This window comes from Anser anser (assembly GCF_964211835.1).
Source record: "Anser anser genome assembly, contig: HAP1_SCAFFOLD_794, whole genome shotgun sequence".
Classification (NCBI taxonomy): Eukaryota; Metazoa; Chordata; class Aves; order Anseriformes; family Anatidae; genus Anser; species Anser anser.
In genome coordinates this window covers 900-14,092 of record NW_028153977.1, presented here as the reverse complement: position 1 = coordinate 14,092, position 13,193 = coordinate 900, and the positions used below count along the sequence as shown (strand labels likewise).

General features: G+C 71.8%; 3 protein-coding genes across 6 annotated transcripts; 1 reads left to right on the top strand and 2 right to left on the bottom strand.

Moving 5' to 3' along the window:
• Window positions 1-286: 286 nt before the first annotated feature.
• ATXN7L3 (ataxin 7 like 3) lies at window positions 287-3,720 on the top strand (the record flags this gene model as incomplete). The annotated part of the gene is given in 14 exon segments (XM_083853353.1): window positions 287-452; window positions 455-473; window positions 569-587; window positions 589-665; window positions 1,443-1,467; window positions 1,604-1,649; window positions 1,924-1,955; window positions 2,110-2,178; window positions 2,695-2,738; window positions 2,887-2,891; window positions 2,894-2,960; window positions 3,068-3,201; window positions 3,426-3,499; window positions 3,502-3,720. Coding segments are annotated over 14 exon segments (858 nt in total), but the record flags the coding sequence as incomplete, so codon positions are not given.
• Window positions 3,721-5,863: 2,143 nt separating this feature from the next.
• On the bottom strand, window positions 5,864-8,817 carry ASB16 (ankyrin repeat and SOCS box containing 16). The gene is made up of 5 exons (XM_083853358.1): window positions 8,339-8,817; window positions 7,702-7,969; window positions 6,446-6,938; window positions 6,237-6,350; window positions 5,864-6,138 (listed from the first exon to the last, which is right to left on the bottom strand). The coding sequence occupies exons 1-5, from the start codon at window positions 8,646-8,648 to the stop codon at window positions 5,953-5,955; spliced, it is 1,371 nt and encodes a 456-aa protein (XP_083709484.1). The 5' UTR covers window positions 8,649-8,817; the 3' UTR covers window positions 5,864-5,952.
• A 155-nt stretch (window positions 8,818-8,972) lies between these two features.
• Window positions 8,973-12,168, bottom strand: HROB (homologous recombination factor with OB-fold). Of its 4 annotated transcripts, XM_083853356.1 has the most exons (10): window positions 12,105-12,168; window positions 11,924-11,965; window positions 10,835-11,506; window positions 10,634-10,717; window positions 10,385-10,543; window positions 10,192-10,300; window positions 9,990-10,075; window positions 9,756-9,863; window positions 9,427-9,619; window positions 8,973-9,231 (listed from the first exon to the last, which is right to left on the bottom strand). In XM_083853356.1, the coding sequence occupies exons 1-10, from the start codon at window positions 12,105-12,107 to the stop codon at window positions 9,158-9,160; spliced, it is 1,530 nt and encodes a 509-aa protein (XP_083709482.1). In that variant the 5' UTR covers window positions 12,108-12,168; the 3' UTR covers window positions 8,973-9,157. The 4 variants fall into 4 exon arrangements, with proteins under 4 accessions (XP_083709482.1, XP_083709480.1, XP_083709481.1 ...); XM_083853354.1 differs by lacking the exon at window positions 12,105-12,168 and having other exon boundaries at window positions 11,924-12,079; XM_083853355.1 differs by lacking the exon at window positions 12,105-12,168 and having other exon boundaries at window positions 10,385-10,525; window positions 11,924-12,079.
• Between the last annotated feature and the right edge of the window lie 1,025 nt (window positions 12,169-13,193).

Below are 13,193 nucleotides of genomic sequence, written 5' to 3'. Positions count from 1 at the left end.
GGGACGGGGCTTTGGGGTCTGAGGGACATGAGGACAGGGCTTTGGGGGTTTTGGGGCTCGGGGGACGCGGGGACGGGGCTTTGGGGTCTGAGGGACGCGGGGACGGGGCTTTGGGGTCTGAGGGACGCGGGGACGGGGCTTTGGGGTCTGAGGGACGCGGGGACGGGGCTTTGGGGTCTGAGGGACACGAGGATGAGGTTTTGGGTTCTGAGAGATGCGGGGACGGGGTTTTGGGGTCTGAGGGACGCGGGGACGGGGTTTTGGGGGCGCGGGGTGCCCCGCGTGACGTCGCTGCCCCGCAGAGATCGTGGACCAGCCGGGCGTGGACATCTTCGGGCAGGTGTACAACCAGTGGAAGAACAAGGAGTGCGTGTGCCCCAACTGCAGCCGCAGCATCGCCGCCTCGCGCTTCGCCCCCCACCTCGAGAAGTGCCTGGGCATGGGCCGCAACAGCAGCGCATCGCCAACCGCAGGTGGGGGGGGGGGCCGGAATTTGGGGGGGTTTGGGAGGGTTTAGGGGGGGGTTCTGATGCTGTCCCCCCCCCCTCCAACCCCCTCCCCGGGGCAGGATCGCGAGCAGCAACAACAGTGAACAAGTCGGAGAGCGACCAGGAGGACAACGACGACATCAACGACAACGACTGGTCCTACGGCTCCGAGAAGAAGGTGGGGGGGGGCCGGGGGGGCTGGGGCCGGGGGGGGCACGTCCTGGTGGCTGAGTGTGCGCTGGGGGGCACCCGGATGGGTTTGGCGGGGGGGGGGATAACAGATCCTGGGGGCCCTTGTGTCCAGGTGGGGGACGTGTCGTGGTGTCTGCCGGGGGGGGGCACGTCTTGGTGCCAGGGTGTCTGGGGGGGGGCATGTGGCTGGGTTTGGGGGGGGGACAACGCGTCCTGGTGGCCCTTGTGTCCTGGTGGGGACACGTCCTGGTGCCTGGGTGTCCTGGGGGGGGGGGGGGCGACATGTGGCTGGGTTTTGGGGGGGGGGAACATGTCCCTTGTGTCCTGGTCCTTGGGTGTTGGGGGGGGGGGGGGGGGGCACATCCTGGTGCCTGGGTGTTCGGGGGGGGCATGTGGCTGGGTTTGGGGGAGGGACAATATATCCTGGGGGGCCCTTGTGTCTTGGTTCCTGGGTGTCGGGGGGGCGGGGGGGGGACTTCCTGGTGCCAGGGTGTCTGGCGGGGGGGCAAGTCCTGGTGTCTGCTGGGGGGGGGACACGTGGCTGGGTTTGGGGATGTCCCAGGTGCCCGAGCTCCCCTCTGCCCCCATTCCCCCCCCCCCCGAGTGTCTGCTGGGGGAATGTGGCCGGATTTGGGGGTGTCCCAGGTGCCCCCCCCACCCTGGGGACAGGAGCATCCCCTGGGGGGCCGGCAGCGGGGGCCGGCTGCGGGGTTCGGGGCCAAACCCACCCCATAACCCGAGCCTGCCCCTTCTCCTCCCCACAGCAAAGAAGAGGAAATCCGACAAGGTGAGGGACCGGGGGGGGCTCCGGGGGGGCCGGGGGGGGGCAGCGGGGTGCTCCGGGTGCCCCCAGCCCCCCCTCGCCCCCCTGGGGGGCTGCGGGGGGCCGCGGGGCTGCCCCCAACGCGCTGCTGTCCCCGCAGAACCCCAACTCGCCCCGCAGGTCCAAGTCCCTCAAGCACAAGAACGGTGAGGGGCGGGGCTTATCGGAGGGGGCGGGGCTTATCAGAGGGGGGGCGGGGCTTAAGTGTGGGTGAGGCCTCAAAGGGGCGGGGCTTTGCTGGATTAGGGGCGGAGCCTCCTGGGGGTGCGGGGTGTTGGGGTGTGCACAGGGGGCGGAGCAAAGGGGGGGGTGGGGCATGGTGGGGGCGGGGCTTTTAAACTGGGGGGCGGGGCTATCCCGGGGGGGGGCTACAGGTGGGGGGGGCACCCGCCTTATTCCCCCCCCCCCCTTATTTTCCAGGAGAGCTCAGCGGGAACCCCGACCCCTTCAAGGTGCGGCTGCCCCCCCCCGCCAGAAGGGCTGTGACCCCCCCGGTGGCTCGTGTCCCCCCTGGGGGGGCTGTGTGCCCCCCCCCGGGGTGGGTGGGGGGTTCGTGCCCCCCCCCACAGCCCTGACCCCGCTCCCTGTGCCCCCCCCCCCCCCCAGTACAGCAACTCAGCGGGCATCAACTACGAGACGCTGGGCCCCGAGGAGCTGCGGACGCTGCTCACCACGGTGGGGGGACTCTGGTGTCCCGGGGGGGGGTCTCTGGTGTCCCGGGGGGGCTCTCTGATGTCCCGGGGGGTTGGGCTCTGGTGTCCCTGGGGGGGCTCTGGTGTCCTGGGGGGGCTCTGGTGTCCCAGGGGGAGCTCTGGTGTCCCGGGGGGGGGGGTGTCAGTGCTATGAATGGGGATGGGGATGGGTGTCCCGCCCCAACCCAACTGGGGGTGTCCCAGGGGACGGGGTGGTTGTGGGTGGGGGGTCCTGGGGGGGCACGGGGCAGCTTTTGGGGTCTCTGGGGGAGGGGGACGGGGAAGGTTTGGGGTCCCTGGGGGGGGATGGGGCAGCTCCGAGGCCTCTGAAGGGGACAGGGCAGCTTTTGGGGTCCCTGGGGAGGGGGTATGGGGTACTATGGGGTACCTTTGGGGTCCCTGGGGGGGGGGTATGGGACAGCTTTTGGGGTCCCTGGGGGGGTATGGGGCAGCTTTTGGGGTCCTCGGGGACCCCCTCATCAGCTCCCTCTCCCCCCAGCAATGCGGGGTCATCTCCGAGCACACCAAGAAGATGTGCACCAGGTGAGCGCCGCGGGGTCCCCCCCCCTGCTCGGCGGGTCCCTGGGGGTGGGGGGGGGTCCCTGGGATGCCTGCAGTTTGGGGGGGGGGGGGGGTATGGGGGGTCCCTGGGGTCCCGTCAGCCCCCCCGCAGCCCCCTGTCCCTCGGCAGGTCCCTGCGTGCCCCCAGCACACGGATGAGCAGCGGCGGGCCGTCCGCGTCTACCTGCTCGGCCCTCGGCGTAAGTGGGGATGGGTTGGGGGGGGGGAGGAGGCCCGGGGGGGGCCGGGACGTGGAAGGGGGGGGCCGGTTTGTGTGTCCCCCCCCGGGACACGGTGCCGTTCCCGCCCAGCTCCCTGCCCGAGGCCGAGGGCGGCGCGGAGGCCGACGGCTTCGACGTGGCCGAGAGCCAGGCGCTCATGAGCCGCCTGCAGTGGGACGGCGCCTCCGACATCTCCCCCTCCGACTCTGCCTCCTCCAAAGCCAGTGAGTGGGGGGGGGGCTTTTTTTTGGGGGGGGGGGGGAGGCACACAGACCCCCTGGGGGGGCACACAACCCCCCTATGGGGGCACATAACCCCCCTATGGGGGCACAACAGCGCAGGACCCATCCCCAAGCTTTAGGGTGGGCTTCCCTTGGCTGTTGCTTTGCTCTGGGGACCCCCCTTTTATTTCGGGGGACCCCCCCCCATGCTGGTGTGCCCCCCCCAGGTACCAACAACTCCGAGTCGCGCAAGACCAAGAAGAAGAAGCCCCACCTGGGGCTGGTGAGCGGCGGCGGTGCCCCCCCGGGCTGGGCTCCAGCAAGAAGAAGAAGCCCAAGCCCCCCCCCCCGCACCCCCCCAGCATCTACGATGACATCAACTGAGCGCGGGGGGGGCGGACGGACGGACGGACGGATGGACAGATGGACACGGGGTACCGGGGGGGGGCACGCAGGACTTGAGGCTGCTGCAAGGGGAGGGGGCTGGATTTGGGAGCCCCCCCCTAACGCCCCCCCTTTCCCCCCCCCCAATCCGGTGTCCCCCCCCCCCCTCCCGGTGCCTCTATTTATTCTGTGATGTCGTTTTTGTACCGGGGGGTGTCCCATAAGGACCCCCCCCCCCCTCCTTTGCACCCTAAATCATCCTGGGGCAGCCCCCCCCCCCCCCCCATGCCCCCTCCTCCGGAGCACCCCGTGCCCAGCGGCGTGGGGGGGTCTTGGCCCCCCCCCGGGCAGGGGGTAGGGGCACAGATTCCCCCTGCGCCCCCCCCGCAATGCCCCGGGCTTCTGGGCAGCCGGGGGGGGCAGGGGGGGTGCGCTCTGCTTGCTGCACCTGGAGGGAAATTCCTTTTTATTTGGGGGGGGGCAGCCAGGACTGTGACTCCCCCGGGGTGGGAGCGCTGCTGGGACCCCCCCTGCTCCTACAGCTGGCCTCCTTTTGGGGAGGGGGGGACCCCAAAAAGCCAGGGCTACCCAGGGCAAGCTGAGGGGGGTGCAGTCCTGCCCCCCCCCCGTATAGCCTGGGGGGGGGGGGCCTTGGTGGGGGCTTTTCCTCTGCCTGTTGTTTGCCCCCCCAGGGGAGGGACCAACCCCCCCAGTCCCATCCAGCCCCCACCCCCCCGTACTTTTTGCAGACCCCTGGAGCACTTTGCTCCCTCCCCAGCTGTGCCTGCCCCCCCCCCCAGCGGGACCTGCCCCCCCCCTTTAATCCCCCCCCCGAGGCCTTGCCCCCATGGTGCTCTCCAGTCTGGATCTGTTCTAAAGCTGCTGCTAAAAGCTGTTGTGGGGCCGGGGGGGGGGAACAACCCCAGGAGCCCCCCCCCGCTGCTTTGTGCTGTTAGGGGGCTTTGGCCCGGGGGGTGCAGCCACATTTCCCCCCCCCCCCCCGGGCACATTTTGCTGCCTCCCCGCGCGCGGAGCTGGCCTTCGCGTGCTGCGGGACAGGGCCAGCGCCCCCAAAACCCGGGGGGGGGCTCCCGCGTGGGGGGGGGGGCTACGGCGTGGGGTCAGCCCACACCCCCCCGGCCTCTATTTCCCCCCGAGCCCCCCGCAAGCTGCCTGCAAGCGAGGGGGCAGCGCCTTGGGGTCCACGGTGGGCCACAAGCATGGCGTGGGGGGGGCCCCCCCAATCCCACGCCCCCCCCCACCCATCCCACGCCCCCTACCCCCCTCCCGCGCTGCGGGGGGGCTGCCCGAGACTTTTTATTTTTTAATTTTAATTTTAATTTTTTTGGTTTTTTTTTTTGCAACCGCGTCGTCGTGAGGTCCGCGTGTCCCGCGGGGGGGTCGGGGCTGCCCCCCCCCCCCCCCCCCCCTTGTAAATAATAAAAACCCGCGCCTGGATTTGGGAGCCGCCCCCCCCCTTCTCTGTTCACCCTCCCCGCACGTGGTCCCGGCGCGCGCGCGCGCCACGGCGGCGTCTGCGTCACCGCGCCGCGTCACGGCCCCGCCCCTTTTCGGAGGGGAGGGGGGGAGCGGTGCCGCCGCCACGCCCACCGCGGGGGAGGGGGGTGGGCGCCGCCGCGCGTTGATGACGTAAGGGGAGGGGGCGGGGCTGTGCGTGGGGCCGCCCTGCCGGGAGGGGCGGGGCCTGGGAAGGGGCGGGGCCTGAGGGAGGGGAGGGGGCGGGGGCAGAGGGAGGGGCGGGGCGGCGGGTGGCGCCCCCCCGCGGGCACTGCCGGCCCCTGCCGCTGGCTGTGCCCTGTCCGCCCCAGGACCCTGCCCCCCCCCCCAGGCCCTGTCACCCCCCCACGACCTTCTCGTTGCACCCCCCAAGGGCCCTGTCACCCCCCCCAGGACCCTATCCCCCCCCATGATCCTGTCACTCCCCCCAGTAACTTGTCACCCCCCCCCAGGACCCAGTCACCCCCTCCCAGGACGTTGCCCCCTCCCCCACAACCCAGTCCCCCCCCACAGGACCCTGCCACCCCCTGTCACCTCCCCCCAGGACCTTCTTGTCCTGTCCTGCGCCCCCCCCCCCCAGACCCCGTCACCCCTCCCAGGACCTTTTTTGTCACCCCCAGGACCCAGTCACCCCCCCCCAAGGCCCCAGTCACCCCCCCCAGAACCCTGTCACCCCCAGCCCCTGCCCCCCCAGCCCCTACCACCCCTTGTCCCCCCCCCCTCACTACCCCCATCCGTGCCCCCAGGGAAACCAACCCCCAGCATCCGCCTCTACCACCCCTTTATTCCACGGGGACACAGCGGGGGGGGGGACACCCCCCCCCATATAACCTACCCAGCCCCCCCCCCCCCTCAGGAGATGGCCCCCTCGAGGGGCAGCTGCAGGTAGCGGCGCAGGGGGGGCGGCAGCGCGAGCAGGGGCAGCGCCGCGGGGCAGCGGGCGCCCAGGTGCCGGCGCAGGGCGCAGCGAGCCAGGTGCTGCAGGCGCCGCGGCTGCCCCGCCGCCCGCACGGCCGAGGCGTAGAAGTCCTGGTGCTCCTGGGGGGGGGGGGGACACAAGGACACGAGGCTGCGGTGGGCACGAGGCCACCCCTGTGTGTGTGTCCCCCCCCCCCCCCACCGTGGTGCCCCCTCACCTCCCAGAGCTCCGGCGGCACGGCGCCCACCCAGGCGTCGGCGGGCGGCACGCGCTCGGAGGCGTTGAGCACCAGCTCCAGCGCCGGGGGGTGCCCGCAGCAGAACCGCAGCATCTGCAGCACACGGCGGCGTGCCAGCCTCGGGGGGGACACACCGCGTGGCATCCCCCCCCCCCCCCCACCCCATCCCCGCCACCACCACCACCCACCTTGGGGTGCACGGGGCCGGCGCCGTGCTGCAGCAGCAGGGCGATGGTGCGCTCGGGGCGCTGCTGCGGGTACTCGGGGACGGCGCGCAGGGCGCAGTCCATGGGGGTGTCGCCGGCGCCGTTGGGGACGGTGGCGTCGGCGCCGTGCCGCAGCAGCAGCCGGGCCAGCCCGTGCTGCCCGTTGGCGCAGGCGTTGTGCAGCGGCGTGTGGCCCTTGCGGCCGGCGGCCCGCGGGTCGGCGCCGGCGTCCAGCAGCCTCTCGGCCACCTGGAGGTAAGCGGGGGCCTCGGGGGGCCGCTCGGCGGCGGCGCAGGCGGCGTTCAGGGGGGTCTCGCCCTGGCGGCTGCGCCTGCCCGGGTCGGCGCCGTGCCGCAGGTACAGCGCCACGTGCGCCGCCAGCCCCCGGCTCGCCGCCACGTGCAGCGCCGTCAGCTGCCGCTCGCGCGTCCCCAGGTTCACCCGCGCCCCGTGGGCCAGCAGCAGCTCCGCGCACCTGGGGGGGCACGGCGGGGGAGTGGTAAGGGGGGGGGGGGGGCAGGGGTCTGGTGGCCCCCCCAGGGTCCCTGTGGCCCCTGCTCTGCACCCCCCGGAACCCCTGGAGCCTCCCCGGGGCACAGGGATGGGGACGGGGCAGCCTGGGGGCATGGGGGCGTGGCTTTAGGTCGTGGGCGTGGCCTCCTGTATGGGGGCGTGGCTTCTGGTCGAGGGCGTGGCTTGGAGTGGGTGTGGCTTGGGGGCGGGGCTTGTAGGGGCGTGGCTTGGAGTGGGCGTGGTGTGGCTTTGGGGCGTGGGTTGGCGCAGGGCGTGTCGCAGGGAAGTTATGAATGGAGGCTGGGGGTGGAGCCTAGTATGCAAATGAAACTGCATGTGGGCGTGGCTTGGGGAGGGGTGGGGCTTGGCAGGTGAGGGTGGGGTGGGCGGGGCTTGGGGTGGGCGGGGCTTGGCATGCAGATGAGGCAGGTGGCAGTGGGCAGGGGCTGGGGCGTGGTAGGGTGTGTGGGCGTGGCCTGGCATGCAGATTAGGTGGGCGGGGCTCTGGGATGGAGATGAATGGGTGGCGTTTTGCATGTAGATCGAGTGGGCGGGGCTTGAGTGCAAATTGGGTGGGCGGAGCCTGGCATGGTGGGCACCCGGCCCAGGGCCAGCTGGGCAGGAGCGAGGCCTCTCATGCAGATGGAGTGGGCGTGGCGTCGCAAGGGGGGCGTGTCATGCAAATGTATGCAAATGAGGGGGCGGGGCATGGCAGAAGGCCGTACGGCAGGCTGTCGGGCGCGGTGCAGAGGTGCAGCGGGGCCGTGCCCTCGGCGCTCAGCAGGTTGGGGTCGGCGCCGAAGTCGAGCAGGAGGCGGGCGCAGGCGGGGCGGGGGGCGGCCACGGCGTCGTGCAGGGGGCCCCGGCCCCCCACCACCGCGTCCACCTCCGCCCCCCGCAGCAGCAGGTGCCGGGCGCAGTCCTCGTAGCCCCGGGCGGCCGCGATGCGCAGCGCCGACGTCTGCTTCTTGCGGGGGCTCAGCACCCACAGCCCTGCGGCGGGGAGCGGGGGGGGGCCCAAGGGAGGGGGTAGCCCCCAGCCCCGGCTGGTGAGATGTGGAGACGGGGACCCCCCCCCTCCCACCGTCACAGCCCCAACATCCCCCGCCAGCTTTAGGGGAAGCAAACAAACCCTAAATCCTCCCCAAAACCTCCCCCAAATCCTTCCCAAAATCCCCCCAAATCCTTCCCCAAACCCTAGGGCCGGACCCCAGCATTCTGCCCCTCCCTTTCCAAAATCATTACTCTTTGTCCCCCCCCCAACCCTATAAGCAAGGAGAGGACCACCCCAGCCCCCCTCTGTCCCCCCAGCCCCTCTCTGCCCCCCGTTATCTCCCAGCCCCCCCCCCCCCAGCCCCGTACCCTGCTCGGGCGACCACACCAGCTCCTCGCTGACCGTCTCCAGCACCATGTTGGCGGTGGCCTCGTCCTTGAAGATGCTCTTGACGCGCTCCAGGTCCCCGGTGTAGAGGGCGTTGTGGACGGCGGGGTCCCGGCAGTACTGGGGCCGCCGGGGGGGCGCGAGGGGGGGCCGGGTGGCGGCGGGCAGCAGGCGCCGCGTGGCCGATTCCCGGGCCAGGGCTCGCCGGCGCTCCTCCTGCTCCAGCAGCTCCCGCTGCAGCCGCAGCGAGCGCAGGGCCGAGGAGGAGAAGGCGAAGGTTTCCTGGGCCATGGGGCTGGGGGAGGCCGGGGGGCCGCGAGCTGCCTCCTGCGCTGGGGTCGGGGTTATAAATAGGGCCGCGGCCGGGCCCTCGTGCCCCGGGGAGCAGCGGGCTGCCCTATAAATAACCGCCCCGCGGTAAACACGGTCACGTTGGCTGGGGGCTGCCAGGGAGCTTAACCTGTTGGTGGGCACGGCGTGGGGATGGGGTGGGGGAGCCCCAAACCCCGCAGGGGGGCTGCGAGGAGCCGAGGGGGGAGCGCAGACGCCCCCCGGGAAGGGTTTGGGGTGCTGGGGGCAGAGGGAATCGGCGGCGCGAGGGACGAGCGGGGCGAGCCGGAGCACAACAGCCCTTTAATTAACACCGGATGGGGGGCACAGAGGGGTTCCCCCCCGGGACCCGACCCCGCAGGGTTCCCCGGGGCTCCCCAGCCCCAAAACAAACACAACGAAGGCACGGAGGAACGGGAACGCGGCCGGCAGCCGGAGCAGCGCCTGCTTGCTCGGAGCCTTCGCCGCGCTCAGCAGCAGTCGGCTTGGGCCGGTGCCGAGAAGAAATCCTCGGGGAGCTCTCCCAGGAGCCCGTCCAGGTCATCTGCGGGGGCAGAGGGGGAGCGAAAGGCGACCGTCGGTCCTGACGTGTGTACGGGGAGGAATCACCTCCGCGTGCTGGGGAACGTGGCAGGATGAGGCCGCCTCCAGCACGGAAAGGGGCTTCCAGAGGGTTTCTCCTGCAGGACACCGAGCTCCTTCCCCCCCCCCACGTCCCCCTCGCCCACGTCCCCCTCACCCATGTCGTAGCCGTCAGCTCCCCCGTGCTCCCCGTGCCCGGGCTCGTGGCTCCGTGGCTGCAGCCAGAGCCCCCCGGGAGGCTGCTGCGGGCCGTGGCTGCCCGTCCCCGGCGGTCCCCAGCCCGCAGGGGCAGGGAGGTCCCGGGGGATCGGTGCAGGATGCTCCTGGAGCGACCCAGCCGGGGCAGGGACCTGCGAAACCCCGCACAGCAGAGATTCAGACACGCGGTGATCCCACGGGAGGATTTATCCATCCTGCCGAGCCTCCCGGAGCTTGTGCCCGGTCGCCCCGCACCCCGCGAAGCCCCGGCGCACCGCGCCGCCTCACCTCCGGCTGCGAGAGGCTGCCCTCGGGCTCGGGCGGGTAGATCCTGAGCAGGTTGGCGGGGGTGACGTTGAGGTAGTGGTTGCGGTGGGACGGGGAGAAGACGCCCACCTGCGAGGACAGAGCCGCGGGGGGTCGGGGCCGGAGCTCGGAGCCGGCACGGGGACACCGGGGGCGAGCGGTGCCCGTGGCAGGAACGGCCCCGAGGGTGCTGCAGGCGTGCCCAGCGCCCCATACCTGCTTCAGCAGCAGCACCGCGCCGGGCTTCAGCTGGCCCTGCCTCTCCTCCAGCAGCAGGCGGTGCACCGTGCCCTGCATCTCCCCTGCGGCCCCGGGGCGCCGCGTTACGGGGAGCCACCCACGGGACACGCGGGGGTCCTCATGGCACGGGGAGGGCAAAAGGCACGGCCGACACGAGGCCTGACCCCAAAACGCTCACCGGTTGGGTCTCTGAAGACAGCCCCGGCGTCGACGTTGGTCCTGGTCAGGCTCTTGACCATCACGGCCATGCTGGGCACCTTGTTCTTCGGGAGCTGCCGTAGCGCCGCCTGCGGGCACGGGCCCCGCTCACGCCGCCGTCCCCGGGGGGACCTCGGGGCCAAGGGGGGGGGGGGGCACGGGACCCCTCTCACCTTGCGCAGCACCATGACCACGCTGTAGGTCCGGAGGAAGCAGCTGGGGTCCCTCTCGTCCAGCCCCAGCTCCGCCTTCATGGTGAGCCAGGGCCCCTTCCCGAAATCCTCCTCGGGGGGCTGGGGGGAGCTGGGCAGCTCCTGGGGGGCACAGCGGAGCTGCCGTCACCGCACCGTGGCCCCGGTGCCGCCGTCCCCGAGCCGGGCACACGGGGAGGGGGGGGCGGGCACGGTGGGGGGGGGCCTTACCTCCGCCCGCACCTTCGCCACCGCCCCGTGCGCCGGCGCCGTGGGGGCCACCACGAGGACCTGCTCCAGGAGCTTCCCGGCGTGCTGGGGGAGGCAAAACCGCGCTCACGCCCCACGCCTGGGGGGCAGCCCCACGCCGGGCTGGGGGTGAAGCCCCCCGGGACCCCCCTGCGCCCCCCCCCCCTTCCCCCCGGCACCCACCTGCTGGGGCAGGATCCCCGCGGGGCCGGGGAAGCGTCGCGTTTTCCCCCGGGGTGGGAGGCGTGGGGGGGCCGGGGGGGCCCTGCTGGCGGCCGCCACCAGCTGCACCAGGTGGTTGGTGACCAGCGGCGTCGGCAGCCCCCCGGGGGGCTCCTTGGGGGGGGGCGGCTCCCTGGGGGGGGGCTCCTTGCCCACTGACCCCTCCCTCGGGGCAGTGGTGGCCCTGGGGGGCTGCGCCAGGGGGGGCCGCGCGCCGCTGCTGTGGGGCGCCCGCTGCCCCATGTTGTGGGGGGGTGGCCCCACGGGAGCGGGGGTCCTGGGGGGGCCGCCGCCGGCCGCCGTGGGTCTCAGCGCCAGCCTGGGCCCGGGGCCTGCTGTGGGGGGGGGCAGGGGGGGGCGGCCGCCCTGCAGCCCCCCAGGCTGGGGGGGGGGCGTCTCATAGCCCAGCCTCGGCTTCTTGCGGGCCCCCTGCGCCCCCCCCGGAGCCTCGGCCCCCTCCAGCTCGGCGCAGGCGGCCAGCAGCAGCCGGTCGGTGGCCGGCTCGTCCTGGGGGGCCACATCCCAGCTGGGGGGGGCGGGGGGGGCTGCGGCCTGGCTGCCCCCCCCCGGCTCTGAGCTGCTGCCGGGGGGCGCGAAGCGGTTCTCAGCGTCCTGCACCGCCGAGAGGAAATCCTGGGGGGGGGCGAGAGGAGGGCGGCGGTGGGGGGGGCACAGGGACCCCCCCCCCCCCCCCCACGTCCCTGTGTCCCCCCCCCAGGTCCCTGTGCCTCCCCTCCAGGTCCATGTAGCCCCCCCATGTCTTTGCCCAACCCCCAGGTCCGTGTCCCCCCCGTGTCCCTGTGTCCCCCCCCACGTCCCTGCCCCCCCAATGTCCCTGTGCCCCCCCATGTCCCTGCGCCCCCCCCACGTCCCTGCGCCCCCCCCCCCATGCCCCTGCGTCCCCCTCCATGTCCCCGCCCCCCCCCCCCCGGTCCCCGTGTCCCCCCCCCATGTCCCCGTGTCCCCCCCCCGTTTCCCTGTCCCCCCCATGTCCGTGTCCCCCCCCCATGTCCCCGTGTCCCCCCCTCCGTCCCCCCCCCGCCCCCTCACCTCATCCGCCAGGTCCCCGAACAGCTCCTGGAGGCGCCGGGCCTGCGGGAGAAGGGGAGGCCGTGGCGGGGGGGGCTCTGAGGGGCCTCGGGGGGGGCACCGAGCCCCCATCCCCTTCCCCAGGGACCCCCCGAACCCCCCCCCATGTCCCGCCCCCCCCCCGCAGGCCCGGCGGCGTTACCATGGCAGCGGCGCGAGGCGGAAGCGGCGGGGCCGGGGCTCGAACCCGCGGCCCCGGGAGGGGAAACGGGAAGGGGGGGGGGGGGGAGGGGGCGGGGCCGTGCCCTTAAGGGCCCCGCGCGCCGCCTGTCGGAGGGCAGAAATCCCCTCCCAAAGGGGCGGGGCCGCCTCCTGCACGCGCGTGCGTGTGCAAGGGCACGGGGCCGTGTTGCACACCCGCTGCGCGCGCGCTTCCTTTGCACAGCGGCTTGCCGCTCGCGCGCGGGGCTTTGCACGCCCGCGGTGCACGCCCGCGCGTTAAGCTTTCTGCTCCCCGATGGGCGCGCGCGCGTGCCGTTGCACACTCACGGCGCACGCAGGTGTGTAACCGCACAGCAACCTGTTGCACGGCCGCTCGTGCTGATGCGCATCCATGGTGCAGTCTTGTGTCGTTGCACGCTTGCTACATGCATGTCGTTGCACACTCGCTGCACACACGTGTGTCATTGCACACCCACGTGTTGCACGCTCATGTGTTGTTGCATGCTCACTACACACACGTCATTGCACACAGTGCACACACATCTGTCATTGCACACCCATGTCGTTGCACGCTAACTGTACACTCACCTTATTGCACGCTTACTGCATGTGTGTGCTTGCACCCTCACATGCCATTGCAAACTTATCGCACACTCATGTGTTATTGCACACTCACATCATTACACACTCCTTCACACATCCATGTCATTGCACACTCATTACACACTCATGTCGTTGCATGCACGCTACACACACGTATAATTGCACGCATTCATGTTACCAAACACTTGTGTCACTGTATGCACACTATACATGTGTAGTTGTATGCATACATGTCATTGCACACTCCATGCACACACATGCCATTGCACACTCAGCACACACTCATATGTCATTGCATGCACACCGCACACACGTCATTGCAAACTTACTACACACTCACGTCATTGCACACTCATGTGTCATAGCATGCACAGTGCACACGTGTGTAGTCACACACACATTGCGCACTCATTGCACATTTGTCATTGCATGCACACTGCATACATGTGTCATTACACACACGTGT